At 44.6% G+C, this 19,095-nt stretch overlaps 1 protein-coding gene across 1 annotated transcript in view; it reads right to left on the reverse strand.

Moving 5' to 3' along the window:
- Positions 1-17,785, reverse strand: part of LOC133359933 (receptor-type tyrosine-protein phosphatase beta-like) — a 107,758-nt gene extending 89,973 nt beyond the window's left edge. The window contains exon 1 of the mRNA XM_061578495.1: positions 17,544-17,785. Within this exon, the coding sequence (XP_061434479.1) occupies positions 17,544-17,624 (81 nt within the window). The 5' untranslated portion in view covers positions 17,625-17,785. The remainder of the gene's footprint in view (positions 1-17,543) is intronic.
- Positions 17,786-19,095: the final 1,310 nt, after the last annotated feature.

The raw sequence follows: 19,095 nt of genomic DNA on the forward strand, positions 1-19,095 counted from the left end.
ACACTTTTTTGCTGATTGGCCGTGTCGGGTGGTGGAGGGTTACGACACATTTATAAATAACGCGATCTAAACCCAAAAACGTTGATTATGAAATTAGCATTTGCGTGACCCGATCACATTTTGTATTTTTAACAGGTACAAGGCCCCACGTGAGATACGTAGCTCTTTGCCGGAAGCGACACCTGGCCATCACAAGCGATAGCTCGACGATCTGGCTTGTGATCACTGTGTGGAAATTGGGTAGCAGCGGCAAAACTACTCGAAACCGACGACGGCGTGGCCAACTGATGTCTTCCGAAAGCAGCACGCGGCTCTTTAATCCACCACATGCGGCTCTATGGAAGGGGCATTACGTAGCAAGTGCTACCACAGTCGCGAAGAATAACAATGACTCCCGTGCTGAGCCAGAAACTGCTAATAAATACAACAACAACTTTTAGATTTGAAGCTTTCGTGACTGCAAGGATTCATATTCTTAGGTTTTTTTCGGTAAAGTCACGTAGGTAAACAATTAAAATTAAAATTAATAAAAGTAAAATAAAATTAAAATCACGACGTTTCGGAGGCAACACAAGCTTCCGTCTTCAGGTGGAACCGTCACAGCCACGACAGCTGTATCAAGTAAATGAGAGATTACAAGAGCTACCACTCCATTTATATAATGGTTGAAGAGGGGAAGGGCCAAGTACGGCACACTTTAATTTTATTTTTTTCCCTACGTGACTTTACCGAAAAAACCTAAGAATAACAACAACAACCGCCATTCGCCACTAAGTGGCGGTGACGTCACCACGACGCTTGTGCCAGGCCAAGTGCACCTTGAGGCCACGTGAAGTGTCGAACGCCAGCTGGCAGGTCACGGGGCAGACCCAGCAGGTGCCACGGGTCGACTGACCGAGATGACCAAGATGACTGGCTGATGCACCACCACCTGTGCCCCCTACTGTACCAACTTGCTGTGCTTTAGCGTCGCTCCTCCGCTAATACATATTACACACACACACTCGTATATATGTCCACTTGGACACGTTGACGAACTCATGGCTACCTTTTGTGGCTCTTGGTCCGTTACACGTTGGTCACCCCTGCACTGAACGCGCGGTGACGTCGATTCTGAATGTGGAGGGGAAAACCCGGAGGACCCAGAGAGGACTCCACGCGACCTTGTGGAGAGAGAGAGACGCAGGCTCCAAATATACAGCAGCAGCAAGCATCGTCAGGGTCGAGATAGAACCCACGACCTCCTGCACACCAGGCAAGGTAGTTAACATATCCTAGCCAACGTGATGATGATGATAGAGAGGCAGACTCCAAATATACAGCAGCAGCAAGCATCGTCAGGGTCGAGATAGAACCCACGACCTCCTGCACGCCAGGCAAGGTAGTTAACATATCCTAGCCAACGTGATGATGATGATAGAGAGGCAGACTCCAAATATACAGCAGCAGCAAGCATCGTCAGGGTCGAGATAGAACCCACGACCTCCTGCACGCCAGGCAAGGTAGTTAACATATCCTAGCCAACGTGATGATGATGATAGAGAGGCAGACTCCAAATATACAGCAGCAGCAAGCATCGTCAGGGTCGAGATAGAACCCACGACCTCCTGCACACCAGGCAAGGTAGTTAACATATCCTAGCCAACGTGATGATGATGATAGAGAGGCAGACTCCAAATATACAGCAGCAGCAAGCATCGTCAGGGTCTGGATCGAACCCACGACCTCCTGCACGCCAGGCAAGGTAGTTAACATATCCTAGCCAACGTGATGATGATGATAGAGAGGCAGACTCCAAATATACAGCAGCAGCAAGCATCGTCAGGGTCGAGATAGAACCCACGACCTCCTGCACGCCAGGCAAGGTAGTTAACATATCCTAGCCAACGTGATGATGATGATAGAGAGGCAGACTCCAAATATACAGCAGCAGCAGGCATCGTCAGGGTCTGGATCGAACCCACGACCTCCTGCACACCAGGCGAGGTAGTTAACATATCCTGGCCAACGTGATGATGATGATAGAGAGGCAGACTCCAAATATACAGCAGCAGCAGGCATCGTCAGGGTCGAGATAGAACCCACGACCTCCTGCACGCCAGGCAAGGTAGTTAACATATCCTAGCCAACGTGATGATGATGATAGAGAGGCAGACTCCAAATATACAGCAGCAGCAAGCATCGTCAGGGTCGAGATAGAACCCACGACCTCCTGCACGCCAGGCAAGGTAGTTAACATATCCTAGCCAACGTGATGATGATGATAGAGAGGCAGACTCCAAATATACAGCAGCAGCAAGCATCGTCAGGGTCGAGATAGAACCCACGACCTCCTGCACGCCAGGCAAGGTAGTTAACATATCCTAGCCAACGTGATGATGATGATAGAGAGGCAGACTCCAAATATACAGCAGCAGCAAGCATCGTCAGGGTCGAGATAGAACCCACGACCTCCTGCACGCCAGGCAAGGTAGTTAACATATCCTAGCCAACGTGATGATGATGATAGAGAGGCAGACTCCAAATATACAGCAGCAGCAGGCATCGTCAGGGTCTGGATCGAACCCACGACCTCCTGCACACCAGGCGAGGTAGTTAACATATCCTGGCCACCGTGATGATGATGAGAGAGAGAGAGACGCAGACTCCAAATATACAGCAGCAGGCATCGTCAGGGTCGAGATCGAACCCACGACCTCCTGCACATCAGGCGAGGTAGTTAACATCTCCTAGTCACTGTGATGATGATAGAGAGGCAGACTCCAAATATACAGCAGCAGGCATCGTCAGGGTCTGGATCCAACCCACGGCCTCCTGCACACCAGGCGAGGTAATCAACATCTGCTAACCACTGTAATGATGATGAGAGAGAGGCAAACTCCAAATATACAGCTGCAGGCATCGTCAGGGTCTGGATCGAACCCACGTCCTCCTGCGCACCAGGCGAGGTAGTCAACATCTCCTAGCTACCGCGATGATGATGAGAGAGAGAGACGCAGACTCCAAGTATACAACAGCAGGCATCGTCAGGGTCTGGATCGAACCCACGACCTCCTGCACACCAGGCGAGATAGTTAACATATCCTGGCCACCGTGATGATGATGATGATAGAGAGGCAGACTCCAAATATACAGCAGCAGGCATCGTCAGGCTCAAGATCCAACCCACGACCTCCTGTACACCAGGCAGGGTAATCAACATCTCCTAGCCACCGTGATGATGATGATAGAGTGGCAAACTCCAAGTATACAGCAGCAGGCATCGTCAGGCTCAAGATCCAACCCACGACCTCCTGTACACCAGGCGAGGTAGTTAACATATCCTGGCCACCGTGATGATGATGATGATGATAGAGAGGCAGACTCCAAATATACAGCAGCAGGCATCGTCAGACTCAAGATCCAACCCACGACCTCCTGTACACCAGGCGAGCCGGTTAACATCTCCTCGCCACCGTGATGCCATGCACACAAATTCCATGATGATCTAAACTAACTGTTGACTAACTGGAGGAACCGGAAAAAAAATCCACGCCACCACAAGGGGAAGAGAGAGAGAAAAATGCAGTCTCCAAATAGACAGCAGGCGCCACGGTCGAGATCGAACCTACGCGCCTCCTGCATACCAGTCGAGGCAGACAACATCTCACCCTGTCCATCGCCTGGCTCGGTCAAGTGCAGCAGCATAATTAAATAAATAACTGTTTGCGTGACCCGATCACACAAAAATAATATATACATTGGATACTAATCCCCAAAAATGCATAATTATATTACTAAGCGTATTTTTTTTGAAAGGGGAGAAAATCACATTCATGAATTTCGGCACAATGTGAATGTGAATTCGATTTCCTTCCACAAAGTACATTTATATATACACATGAGCAGATGCTCAACGTTTGTGAAATGTTAAATATGTGCAATAGATATTTGAATTCTAGATTTGAAGTTTTCGTGACTGCAAGGATCCATACTCTTTGGTTCTTTCGGTAAAGTCACGTAGGTGAAAATAATAATAAAATAAAATAAAAATTCAATTACAATTAAAATAAAAAGTGAAAACAACAAAATTTAGTTGTTTTATTTTTATACAACTAAGTTTAGTTGTTTTCACTTTTTTTTCGGTAAAGTCACGTAGGTGAAAATAATAATAAAATAAAAATAAAATTAAAATAAAAAAGTGAAAACAACTAAATTTAGTTGTTTTCACTCTTTTTTCGGTAAAGTCACGTAGGTGAAAATAATAATAAAATTAAAATAAAAGAAAAAAGTGAAAATAACTAAATTTATTTGTTGTAACTTTTTTTTATTCTTATTTTCACCTACGTGACTTTACCGAAAGAAAAAATCTAAATAAAAACGTGAAAACAACTAAATGTAGATGTTTTAACTTTTTTTTCACCTACGTGACTTTACCGAAAGAAAAAAATCTAAATACAAAAAGTGAAAACAACTCAATGTAGTTGTTTTCACTTCTTTTATTTTATGATATTTTCTTCACCTAGGTGACTTTACCGAAAGAACCAAAGAGTATGGATACTTGAATGTCCTGTTATTGTGGCAACATATCCAGTTGCCTCTAGAGAATAGCCCCTGGCAGTCGGTGTCACAGACGCACGAATCGTTTTCATGGACCTCCGAGTCACACCGGGTACAGACCTCTGGCCATCAAGTTCAAGTTTCAAGTTTCATTTATTAGGTGTAGCCCTGTGAGCCATTCGGCTCTTGAATCGGGTGCAACCGCAACAAACAAAAAAACAAAAACATGAACAAGAAAACATCTTAAAGTGACTATGTGCAAACAGAAAATCCAAAAAAAGACAGAAAAATATTGCTAAAAAAGCACCGTGCACCAACGCTGTGTGCAAAAATCCCAGTGGGATGCAAGTCAAACAACAACAACCACAAGACAACTTAGATTTAGGCCATCAGTCTAACTCTGTACTACAACAAACAAACATGGCCAAACCGAAAAACTTTTCAAAATCACCAAAATAAAGCCATAAAAGCAATGAAACAGTGATCATAGGAACTGTGGCCGAATTTTCACAATAAACAACGTAAACAACATGTACTACCAAAACCCTGCAGCCATAGCTGGCTGCATGAGTCACTCCACAACAGCAGGAGCATCAGTCGGAGTGTCAACATTTTTCAATGCACCTTTAAGATCAGCACACTAAATCAAAACACAAGACGTCCCAAACGGCACAACAACACGCCCGGCGTTTACCGAATGAAGACGCACACCGACGCCGATGTGAACGCCGAGTCACAACATCACACCACACAGAAATCCTCTCTCATCAAGACGCTGGCGCGTCGAGCTAAAAAAAATGTACCCATAAAAACAAATTTTTTCACTATAAATCCTTATATGCGTGGCGGCTAGAGTCCTCTCGTTCTCTGGCTTGAGATGGCTGCCACCTATGGGTCAGATGATTGCCTGCCACCATTAAGCAATTGGTAATTAAATATAATTAATTTTTTCCTAAAAAGTGTAAAATTTTGGAGAAAAAAAATTCACGAAAATAAATTGTCACGCACAACGAGTCTGTGTGGAAAATGTCAGCTCGATTGGATCACGGGAAGTGGGTTAAAAAACGACCGAAAGATTTGCACGGTCGTAAGCACGCAAGCAAGTGAACTTAATATAAAGGATTTAAAAAAGAGTGTCAGATGGTGAAAGTCCGAGGGACGAGAGGCTCTAAAATTAAATAGCTACAATAATCCTCAAATTAACTGGGACGGGGGGTGGCGTTGAATGCCAAACCCAAATCGAACAGCAATAATGCTGAAAGTAACCAAGTTGTTAAACAAAATACCACACATTGCGGGAGTAAGTGACAAACTCGCTGGAGTTTTGGTGGAAAAAATAATCAGTGAGATTTCGCACGGTACGCGAAATACAAAAAAACTAGTATCTTGTGCTAAAGATCAACTGCAGAAGTTACCAACGTGAAGGTGTGAATTGCTCTTTTGGTAAATGCTACGTTGGATAGACGGGACGAAACATTGGCGTGAGTCTAAAAGAACACCAAAGAAACTTCAAACACTAACGCAACCGTCGGTAGTTGCAGAACATGGTTGCAACAGGGACATTCAATTTTTATTTGAAGCTTTCGTGACAGCAGGAATCCATGCTCTTTGTTTATTTCGGTAAAGTCACGTAGGTAGAAAAAATAAAATAAATCACGACGTTTCGATCGCAACACAAGCGGCCGTCCTCAATGTTTACTCCATGGCTACGGCCTTGCTGCTGCGATCGAACCCAAAAAACACCTCGATACATTTTTATTTCTTCTTGGTTCTTTCGGTAAAGTCACGTAGAAGGGAAGTAATAAAATAATAAAAATAAAACATAATAAAATAATTCTCACGTGACTTTACCGAAAGAACCAAGAAGATGAATCCCTGCAGTCACGAAAGCTTTAAATCGACATTTTAATTCCCCCCCCCCCCCCAAAAAAATCAAAATTTTAAAACGAATTTCATGCCATTTCCTGCCTACAATATGAAAAATTTCACTAACACATAGGATTGACATTTTTTGTTATTTTTAACAATAATGTCTAATAGTGTATTGTATTGCTCTGTTTTTTTTACCTTTTCTTGTTTCATTGTATGTAATGGCAGAGATTAGGGATTAATAAAGTACAACCATAACCACAATCATATAAACAGAAATCTATTTTATAGCAATATATTGAGGGGGACATTTTGAGCATATTTGAATATTGGGGGGGGGGGGGGATGTGTGTGTGTGTCCAAAATATATTATAACTAGCTTAACTACCCGGGATTGCCCGGGACTTGGATTCACCACGCCCGGCCGCCTTTGTCTCCCCAGTGGCGATGTTCACACACCACACCAGTTACTTGTTTGAGGCTGAGTCGACCTCGGGGAGGGCCCAAGACCGGTTCAAATAACCGTCACCGGTGGTGGCCGTGAGCGGGCATCGAACTCGGGTCGCCGGGTTCGTAGCGCGGCGCGCTAACCGCTACACTGCAATGCGTTACGCTTCCACATGCGCGGGTCACGTGACAGATGTGACGTCACAGCTCACTTGCCGTGCAAAACAGATATTCATGATTGAGCTCCCCCCCCCCAATAAAAAGTGTGTTTTTATAATTTTTGCATGGTGTCCAGTCTGGAAAGTACCCACGTGGCAAATTTCAAGTTTGTTGCATGTCGGGAAGTACGCGAAACATTTTGAACAGATACACATAATCAGAACTTGGCCTTTTATACATGTAGATATATATGCCTCACGCAATGAGATGGGTGAGCACTATCCCACCCGCTCTGCCGTGCGAGAGTCAATGTTCGTTATCGCGGCAGCCGAGGAGACATTTGAATCGTCAAGAGGTGGAGTTAGGGGGCCGTCCATAAATGACGTCACGCATGTGGGGGAGAGGGAGGTCAGACATTTGTGACGATGTGTGACGAAGGAAGGGGGGGTTTTGAGAAATGCGCAACTTTAAATAAATATAGACATTCTACCTAATTAAATATACTTTTCAATAAATGTTTTCTCCTACAACATCAGAGTGCAGCGCCACATTAAATACGCACTACAATGACAATAGTTCAAAGCGATTTGAAGCATGTTTTATTTTTCGGAGGGGGGGGGGCAGAGCTTTGTGACGTCATATTTGAGGGGTGGGGGGGGGTTCTGACTTTTTGTGACGCCGTGTGACGAGGGAACACTACGTCCGGAACCAAGTTGAATGTGATGGGGGGTTTTTGTTTGCTTGTGTGCGTGCGGTCGTTTGTATAACGAAGCTGTGATCTACAACGGGCTCTCAATTGTCGTGACGTTGATCGTCTGTGCGCTGTGTGTTGAATTTCTATCGCACCGTACCTAGCCGACCGTGCTGATTAGAAGGACAAAAAACGAAACGCAAAAAGCTGTTGTAAAGAAATTAGTTCTCAATGCAGTTTACTGGTGTAGTGTATAGTGTAGTGTATAGTAGTGTAGTGTATCGTGGTGTAGTGTATACAGTAGTGGTGTAGTGTATAGTGTTGTAGTGTATCGTGGTGTAGTGTATACAGTAGTGGTGTAGTGTATAGTGGTGTAGTGTATCGTGGTGTAGTGTATACAGTAGTGGTGTAGTTTATAGTGGTGTAGTGTAGTGTATAGTAGTGTATAGTGGTGTAGTGTATAGTGTAGTGTATAGTGGTGTAGTGTATAGTGGTGTAGTAGTGCATAGTGGTGTAGTGTATAGTGGTGTAGTGTATACAGTAGTGGTGTAGTGTATAGTGGTGTAGTGTAGTGTATACTAGTGTATAGTGGTGTAGTGTATAGTGTAGTGTATAGTGGTGTAGTGTATAGTGGTGTAGTGTGTATAGTGGCGTAGTGTATAATGTAGCGTATAGTAGTGTAGTGTATAGTGGCGTAGTGTATAGTGGCGTAGTGTATAGTGGCGTAGTGTATAGTGTAGTGTATAGTGGTGTAGTGTATAGTGTTGTAGTGTATCGTGGTGTAGTGTATACAGTAGTGGTGTAGTGTATCGTGGTGTATTGTAGTGTATAGTAGTGTATAGTGGTGTAGTGTATAGTGTAGTGTATAGTGGTGTAGTGTATAGTGGTGTAGTGTGTATAGTGGCGTAGTGTATAGTGTAGTGTATAGTAGTGTATAGTGGTGTAGTGTATAGTGTAGTGTATAGTGGTGTAGTGTATAGTGGTGTAGTGTGTATAGTGGTGTAGTGTATAGTGTAGTGTATAGTGGCGTAGTGTATAGTGGCGTAGTGTATAGTGGCGTAGTGTATAGTGGCGTAGTGTATAGTGTAGTGTATAGTGGTGTAGTGTATAGTGTTGTAGTGTATAGTGGTGTAGTGTATAGTGGTGTAGTGTATAGTGGTGTAGTGTATAGTGGCGTAGTGTATAGTGGCGTAGTGTATAGTGTAGCGTATACTGGTGTAGTGTATAGTGGTGTAGTGTATAGTGGTGTAGTATAGTGTATAGTAGTGTATAGTAGTGTATAGTAGTGTATAGTAGTGTATAGTGTAGTGTATAGTGTAGTGTATAGTGGTGTAGTGTATAGTGGTGTAGTGTATAGTGTAGTGTATAGTAGTGTAGTGTATAGTGGCGTAGTGTATGGTGGTGTAGTGTATAGAGTAGTGTATAGTGGTGTAGTGTATAGTAGTGTAGTGTATAGGATTGTAGTGTATAGTAGTGGTGTGTAGTGTATGTCTGTTGAAATTAATAATACGCATTTTTTAATTAGATCGCATAAATAGAAATGTGTCAATCTAGATTTGAAGTTTTCGTGACCGCAGGAATCCATACTCTTTGGTTATTTCGGTAAAATCATTAAACCCGCCACCACCTGACTCAGCCAATCAGTCATGTTTCGTCACGTTAACGAAACGTGGCAATTGGTTACAACTTCAGCCCGCCGTTGTGTTGGAGCGTAAATCCACAACATTCACAATGTGAGTCCTGTGACGTCTCGCTGGTGATTGCATCATCACGCTTCAACGGGCGCACTTGCCAGAATTGTGAAAGAGATCCACCTGCAAGATGACGTCATCACCGTGAGCCAATCAGATGCGGAGAGCAGAGGTGGGGTATAAATAAATCTCAACGTTCATCGTATACACTCCACTATACACTACTACACTATACACTACTACACTATACACTACACTATACACTCCACTACTATACACTCCACTATACACTCCACTATACACTACTACACTATACACTACACTATACACTACTACACTATACACTACTATACACTACACTATACACTACACTATACACTACTACACTATACACTACACTATACACTACTACACTAAACACTACTATACACTACACTACACACTACTACACTACACTACACACTACACTATACATTACACTATTCACTAAACTATACACTACATTATACACTACTATACACTACACTATACACTACACTACTATACGCTACTATACACTACACTATATACTACTATACACTACTATATACTACACTATACACTACACTGTACACTTCTATACACTACACTGTACACTTCTATACACTATACACTACACTATACACTACATTTTCCACTACACTACCACATACCTGTCAACCCCTTATCAGTGCCCTACCTTATTACAGACAAATTCAGACCTTATTGGTCACCCCGTGCCCCCGATAAATCTCAACGATCATCTGACAAAGTCCCATCATCACGAGGGAGAAACACAATCAAATAGATACAAAACGTGTTTAGCCCGTATTTCGAAACGTCTGTACGCCGAATGGACCTTTAACCATCTTTTTTAGCCGTCTTTGACCTGCGTAAGACGTTGTTTGATCATCTCCCACGACGCCCGGGCAGTGTAGGGGAAGAGTAGGTCAGAGCACCGCCTCTCTCCAGCGGAGGCCTATGCATGTCTGTCCTTTATCATTCACTATTTCACTTAAAATTTCGATTTAAAGCTTCTTTCGTGACTGCAGGGATTCGTCTACTTGGTTCTTTCGGTAAAGTCACGTAGAAGGGAAATAATAAAATAATAAAAATAAAACATACATTTTTTTTATTTTATTTCTTCCCTTCTACGTGACTTTACCGAAAGATGCATCTTCTTGGTTGTTTCGATAAAGTGACGTAGAAGGGAAATAATAAAATAATAAAAATAAAACATAATAAAATACAATTTAAAGCTTTAGTGACTGCAGGGATTCATCTTCCTGGTTCTTTCGGTAAAGTCATCACGTAGAAGGGAAATAATAAAATAATAAAAATTAAACATTATAAAATACAATTGTCACGACGTTTCGGCCACAACGCAAGCAGCCGTCCTCAGGTGAACTTTACCGAAAGAACCAAGAAGATATTTCACTTTACTTCACCAGGTGTAAGATTTCAACTGAGCGTTGTAGCTCTATCCTTTTTTTCAGAAGCTACGCTGGCTATCGCAAATGATAGCTCAACGAAGTGGCTTATATCGTCATCGTCATCACGTGGAAATGTGTAGCAGCCAAATGCTCGAAACGCGTATCGTTGATTTTTAAATGTGGAGGGGAAAAACCAGAGGACCCGGAGAAAAATCCACGCGACCACGGGGAAAGAGAGACACGCAAACTCCAAATATACAGCAGGCGTCAGGGTCGGGGTCGAACTCACGACCTCCTGTATACCAGGCGAGGTAGTTCAAATCTAAGCCACCTTACAGGTCAAACATCAAACGCGTGGAATCGTCTGTGCACTGGATTGCAATGCCATAGTCCCGCCTTGCGGGGATTATGCCCAAAGCAAGATGAGGCCGATTCTAAACACATATTTGGGGGAAGGGTCTGGAAATAAACAGGACGTCACCATTACCAAGCCCGCAAAGGAGGTTCCAATGGTATAAATGCTTACCCCGAACCCTCATACTCTGATGGTGCGTTGTCTTTGAGTTGTGCGCCTTTTGGCGTCATCTGGTCCAACACCAATGGAGACTAGGCTCTAAGTAAAGCTGTCTCGGGTGTGGACCAATCAATTTCAAGGACAGTGCATACATTATCAGAGTTGTGTTTTTTGTTTGCATTCCGACTGCAGGTATTGTGGTCAATGCAAACATGACTCCTTGTAAAAAAAAGTGTCAGTTTTGTTGCCAGAGAAAAGGGTAAAAAAACAATTATCGTATTTTGCTACTGGAAAAGGAGGTTCCAATGGTACCAAAAGCCCTCGTTTGGTTTCTCCGCAGAACAATAGCCAATTGAAGTGAACCACTTTATCACTCACCCCGTGAAGCCCACACAGAGCCAACAAACCTGGCTACACGCGATTAAAAATACACCGAAGTGGCTCATATAATAATCATAGGAGCAGCCAAATAATCTACGTATTGCCCATAAACTTAATACTGCCATAAGATCTCAGCACTGCGCGTAGACTCATCGCTGTCCACAGAAGGAGCATTGCACGTAGACGAATAACACTGCCTCGTAAAACTTAACACTGCCCATAAATTTTGATTTAAAGCTTTCGTGACTGCAGGGATTCATATTCTTGGTTCTTTCGGTAAAGTCACGTAGAAGGGAAATAATAATACAAATATATATAAAACAACAAAAATTCTCACGACGTTTCGACTGCAACACAAGCAATCATCATCAGGTGTGAAATCCACAGCAAGAAAATTTCCAAAAATAATTGTTGTTTTATTTTTTTATTATTTCCCTTCTACGTGACTTTACCGAAAGAACCAAGAATATACTGCCCATAAACTTAACACTACATGTAAACTCTGTTCATATTTACCAGATGAAGCCCACTGAGCGAGCTATGAGCTCTTGTTCAGAAGCGCCCTGTCCACATCATCTGATGACAGCTCATCAATGGTGGATGATGTCATCATCACACGTGTGAATTTATAGTGGCAGCCAAATCATCTCGACAATCTGAACGCATTTTTGGTTTATACACTACACTATACACTACACTATACACTAATATACACTACACTATACACTACACTATACACTACACTATACACTACTATACACTACACTATACACTACACTATACACTACACTATACACTACAATACACTACACTATACACTACTATACACTACTGTACACTACTATACACTACAATACACTACACTATACACTACACTATACACTACTATACACTACACTATACACTGCGATACACTACACTATACACTACACTACTATACACTACACTAATATACACTACACTATACACTACACTATACACTACTATACACTACACTATACACTACACTATACACTACAATACACTACACTATACACTACTATACACTACTGTACACTACACTATACACTACTATACACTACTATACACTACACTATACACTACTATACACTACTATACACTACTATACACTACACCCCAACGCCTACGCATTTTCCATGAATATGCTAAATCCCTCTTCACATGCACATTCTTTTTGTTAAGGCGCTCTTCAACCCCCAATGCAGCTTATATATAAGCTCCTAGTTTGGTAGTGTCTCATTCTTCACCTGAAGACGGCTGCTTGCGTTGTAGCCGAAACGTCGTGAGAATTGTTTTATTATGTTTTATTTTTATTATTTTATTACTTCCCTTCTACGTGACTTTACCGAAAGAAACAAGAAGATACTATACACTACTATAAACTACACTATACACTACATAGCTGTCAAACCCTTATCAATGCCCTACCTTATTACAGACCCAATTCAGACCTTATTGGTCACCCCGTGCCCCTATAAATCTCAACGTTCATTCTATACACTACACTATACACTACTATACACTACACTATACACTACACTATACACTACTATATACTACACTATACACTGCTATACACTACACTCTACACTACTATACACTACACTATACACTACTATACACTACTGTACACTACACTATACACTACTATACACTACAATACACTACACTATACACTACTATACACTACTATACACTACTATACACTACACTATACACTACTATACACTACTATAAACTACACTATACACTACTATACACTACTATACACTACACTATACACTACTATACACTACTATACACTACACTATACACTACTATACACTACTATAAACTACACTATACACTACATTGCTGTCAAACCCTTATCAATGCCCTACCTTATTACAGACCCAATTCAGACCTTATTGGTCACCCCGTGCCCCTATAAATCTCAACGTTTATCCTATACACGACACTATACACTACTATACACAAACTATACACTACTATACACTACACTATACACTACACTATATACTACACTATACACTACTATACACTACACTACTATACACTACACTATACACTACACTATACACTGCTATACACTACACTATACACTACTATACACTACACTATACACTACACTATACACTACACTATACACTACTATACACTACACTATACACTACACTATACACTACTATACACTACTACACTATACACTACTATACACTACACTATACACTACTATACACTATACACTACTATACACTACACTATACACTACTATACACTACACGATACACTCCACAGCGAAATCATCTCGATGATCTGAACGCATTTTGGTTTCAAATGCGGAGGGGGGTGGGGGAGATATCCCCGAAGGAACCCAGAGAAAAAACCCACACGATCACCACACACGACCACCCCACACGACCACCACAGGGAACACGACCACCCCACACGACCACCACAGGGAACGCGATCACGCGAACTCCAAACGTGCAACAGACATCGCCAGGCTCCAGGATTGAACTGCACGATCTTCCTGCGTACGGGGCGAGGGAGATCACATCTCAATCTTGGTTTGAAGCTTTCGTGACTGCAGGAATCCGAACTCTGTGGTTCTTTCGGTAAAGTCACGTGGGTAGAAAAAAGAATAAAAGAAAAACACGACGTTTCGGTCGACACGATGTTTCGGTCGCAACACAAGCGGCCGTCTTCAGGTGAAGAAATCCACAGCAAGAAAATTTCAAATTTCTATTTTTTTTTATATATTTTTTTATTTTCCCTTCTACGTGACTTTACCCAAAGAACCAAGAATATACTGCCCATAAACTTTAGACGTTTCGGTCGCAACAGAAGCGGCCGTCTTCAGGCGAAGAAATCCACAGCAAGAAAATTTCAAATTTCTATTTTTTTTTATATATTTTTTTTTCCCTTCTACGTGACTTTACCCAAAGAACCAAGAATATACTGCCCATAAACTTTAAACGTTTCGGTCGCAACACAAACGGCCGTCTTCAGGTGAAGACGGCGGCTTGTGTTGCGACCGAAACGTCTTGAAATGTGATACAGTAATTGGTTTTTTACCCTTCTATCTGGCAACAAAACTGATACCTTTTTTTACAAGGAGTCATGTTTCCATAGACCACAATACCTGCAGTCATAATGCAAAAAAAAAAATGTGTCAGTTTTGTTGCCAGATAGAAGGGTAAAAAAACAATTATCATATTTTGTTACTGGCAAATGAGGTTCCAATGGTCTTGAAACGTCTTTTATTATTATTATTTTCTACCTACGTGACTTTACCGAAATAACCACAGAGTAGAGATCGCATCTCCTCGCCATCGCGGCACCCGCGAATCGAATGGCCACAAAAGTAGTTCCTGTTTATTGACCTCGGAGGGGAAATGCTGGCTGTGGAATCCTGGCCAGGATTTAATACCGGACGCTGTAAGCCCGACCTAATCACCTAACCTCGACTTCTTCTTGGTTCTTTCGGTAAAGTCACGTAGAAGGGAAATAATTAAATAATAATACAATTTTACATAATAGAATAATTCTCACGACGTTTCGGCCACAACGCAAGCAGCCGTCCTCAGGTGAAGAACAGGTCTGTCGGAAAGACAGCGTCTGAATGGTTTTTCCGACAGACCTGTTCTTCACCCGAGGACGGCTGCTTGCGTTGTGGCCGAAACGTCGTGAGAATTATTCTATTATGTTTTGTTTTTATTATTTTATTATTTCCCTTCTACGTGACTTTACCGAAAGAACCAAGAAGATGAATCCCTGCAGTCACGAAAAAAGCTTTAAATCGAAATTTAACCTCGACTTGATCCACAGCTGTGAACCCATGATATTTTGTATGTTACCAGGCCCCACTGAGCTCTTCTTGAGAAGCAGGCCTGGCCATCACGAATGATAGCTCAACGAAGTGGCTCATCACCGGCGTGCGGACATTTAGAGCAGCCAAAGTCTAAACCGCGTGACGTTGATTCCGAATGTGGAGGGGAAAACCGGAGGGCCCTGGGGAAAAAAATCCATGCAGCCACGGGTGGGGGGGGGGGGGTAGAGAGACGCAGACTCAAAATATACAGCAGGCGTCAGGGTCGGGACCGAACCCACGACCTCATGCATACCAAGCGAGGTAGTTAACATCTCCTAGCCACCGTGATGAGAGAGAGACGCAGACTCCAAATATACAGCAGCAGGCGTCAGGGTCGAGACCGAACCCACGACCTCCTGTATACCAGGCGAGGTAGTCAACATCTCCTAAACACCGTGATGATGATGAGAGTGAGAGAGAGACGCAGACTCCAATTATACAGCAGGCGTCAGGTTCGAGATCGAACCCACGACCTCCTGCACACCAGGCAAGGTATTTAACATCTCCTAGCCACCGTGATGATGATGAGAGTGATAGAGACGCAGGCTCCAAATACAGCAGCAAGCATCAGGGTCGAGACCGAACCCACGACCTCCTGTATACCAGGCGAGGTAGTTAACATCGCCTAGCCACCGTGATAATGAGAGTGACAGAGACGCAGACTCCAAATATACAGCAGCAGCAGGCGTCAGGTTCGAGATCGAACCCACGACCTCCTGCACACCAGGCGAGGTAGTTAACATCTCCGAGCCCACCGTGGCGCCCAGAACGCAAATCCATAACATTTGTCACTTTAGCCTGTTATGTTTGAATGCCTAAAACATTGAACGCCGATACATGAGCCGCTATGATCGAATCACTATTCGTTATCCCCTATCCGTAAACTCTCACCACTCAACCCCTAACTCTGAACCACTATCTCTGAACCCATAACCCTTTTAGTCATTATCGCTAAATCCCTAATATGGAACCCATAACCCTGAATCCGTATCGCTTATCCCCAACCACTGCACCCCCATCCCTGAGCCCACATATCCGAAACCCCTGACCCTGAGCTCCTAGCCCTAAACGTATAACATTGAACCGCTATCCCTGGACCCCATAACCCCGAATTACTGTCGTCAAATCGCTAACCTCATCCCTGGAGCCTCATCTCCGAACCTGAAATATTTAACCCCCTCGATCCCCGAATCTGTTAATCCCAAATCACAGCCGTCAAAATCACGACCTCCAGACCCGTGTCCCCACGTCTTCGGTGAGCGCCGGCTGGTAGCTACGTACCGTGCGAAAGATGTTCAACAGAGACAAAGATCCCCCGTGTAGCCTGTAACAGACTGTTGGGGCAAGTGTTCTAGATTTGAAGCTTTCGTGACTGCAAGGATTCATATTCTTAGGTTTTTTCGGTAAAGTCACGTAGGTAAAAAAATAAAATTTATAAAAGTAAAACAAAATAAAAATCACGACGTTTCGGAGGCAACACAAGCTTCCGTCCTCAAGTGGAACCGTCACAGCCACGACAGCTGTATCAAGTACCGAAAAAACCTAAGAATATGGGGCCAGTGTTGTTAGTGAGCGAGCACCTGTGAATGCTACCGGCACTGTGGCACGCGAGGGGGTGGGTGGCCAACACAACGCCCGGCCGCCTTTGTCTCCCCAGTGGCGATGTTTACCACACACCGCCCCAGGTACTCATTTGAGGCTGAGTCGACCTAGGGAAGACCCAGGACCGGTTGAGATAATCGTCACTGCCGGTGTTGTCCGCGAGCGGGAATCGAACTCGGGTCAAAGCCGGGTTCGTAGCGCAGCGCAGCGCTGACCGCTACCAACAAACACACACACGCGCACACCCCCAAAGCCTGAACCACAGATCCCGAAACCCCCAAACCCACGAACGCCATCGTCTCACCGTCACCAGCGTCAGCATCACCACCGCCGTCGCCACGAGCAGAAAAGGCGCAGGAGCTGATCGTGTTCCATAGGTAGCCATGGTTGAAGGTTGTGTGATTGTGTGTGTTTGTGTGTGAATAGTGGGGGGGGGGGGTCTGTCTAGAGACTGTGGGGGGATCAAAGGGGGGCCTTGGGGGAGGACGGGGTAGGGAGGAGGGTGACGGCGTGAGTGAGGCTATGGGAGAATTAAAATGATGGAAGGTCCGCTCGTGGCTGCCGTCCTCATCGACTTCTCGCCTCTGAGTTGGGGAGGGAGGGGAGGGGGGTTCTCGTCTTCAACTCAGCTTCCTCGTTCCTCCGGCATGAGTACCACCACCCACCCAACCAACCACCCAACCATCCAACCATCCAACCAACCACCCAACCATCCAACCAACCACCCAACCATCCAACCAACCACCCAACCATCCAACCAACCACCCAACCATCCAACCAACCACCCAACCATCCAACCACCCAACCATCCAACCAACCACCCACCCACCCAACCACCCACCACCATCAACCCACCCACCACGACCCACCACCACGACCCACCACCACGACCCACCACCACGAACCACCACCCACCACCACCACCCACCACCAACCCAACCACCACCCACCCACACACCCAACCACCCACACCCACCTACCCACCACCACCACCAGCCACCCACCCAACCAGCCACCCACTCACCCATCACCACCATCAACTCACCCACCCACCACCATCAACTCACCCACCCACCACCATCAACCCATCCACCACCAACCCACCCAACCACCCACCCACCCAACCAACCACCCACCCACCCAACCAACCACCCACCCAACCAACCACCCACCCACCCAACCAACCAACCACCCACCCACCACCAACCACCACCAACCAACCAACCACCCACCCACCAACCAACCACCCACCCACCCACCCAACCAACCAACCACCCACCCACCCAACCAACCAACCACCCACCCACCCAACCAACCAACCACCCACCACCCAACCAACCACCCACCCACCCAACCAACCAACCACCCACCCACCCAACCAACCAACCACCCACCACAACCACCCACCACCACCAACCAACCACCCACCCACCCAACCAACCACCCACCCACCCACCACCACCATGGCCCACCAACCACCACCACCCCCCACCACCCTCACACTCAAACCACTCACCACCCTACGGGTCTCAGCCTCAAGGCTCCGGGTTTGCGAGTCAGCGGGGGAGAGGTGCGCCCGGCAACCCGTGCCAAGTTCACCTGTACACCTGTGTTGTGTGTATGTGTGTACACTGTGTGTGTGTACACTGGGTGTGTGTGTACACGTGTGTGTGTACACGTGTGTGTGTACACGTGTGTGTGTACACGTGTGTGTGTACACGTGTGTGTGTACGTAGTTTGTACACTATGTGTGTACACCTGTGTTGTGTGTGTGTGTGTGTACCGTGTGTGTGTGTACACTGTGTGTGTGTGTGTACACTGTGTGTGTGTACACTGTGTGTGTGTACACTGTGTGT

Source organism: Lethenteron reissneri, chromosome 66 (assembly GCF_015708825.2).
Source record: "Lethenteron reissneri isolate LAM-NWPU_2019-01 chromosome 66, ASM1570882v1, whole genome shotgun sequence".
Taxonomy (NCBI): Eukaryota; Metazoa; Chordata; class Hyperoartia; order Petromyzontiformes; family Petromyzontidae; genus Lethenteron; species Lethenteron reissneri.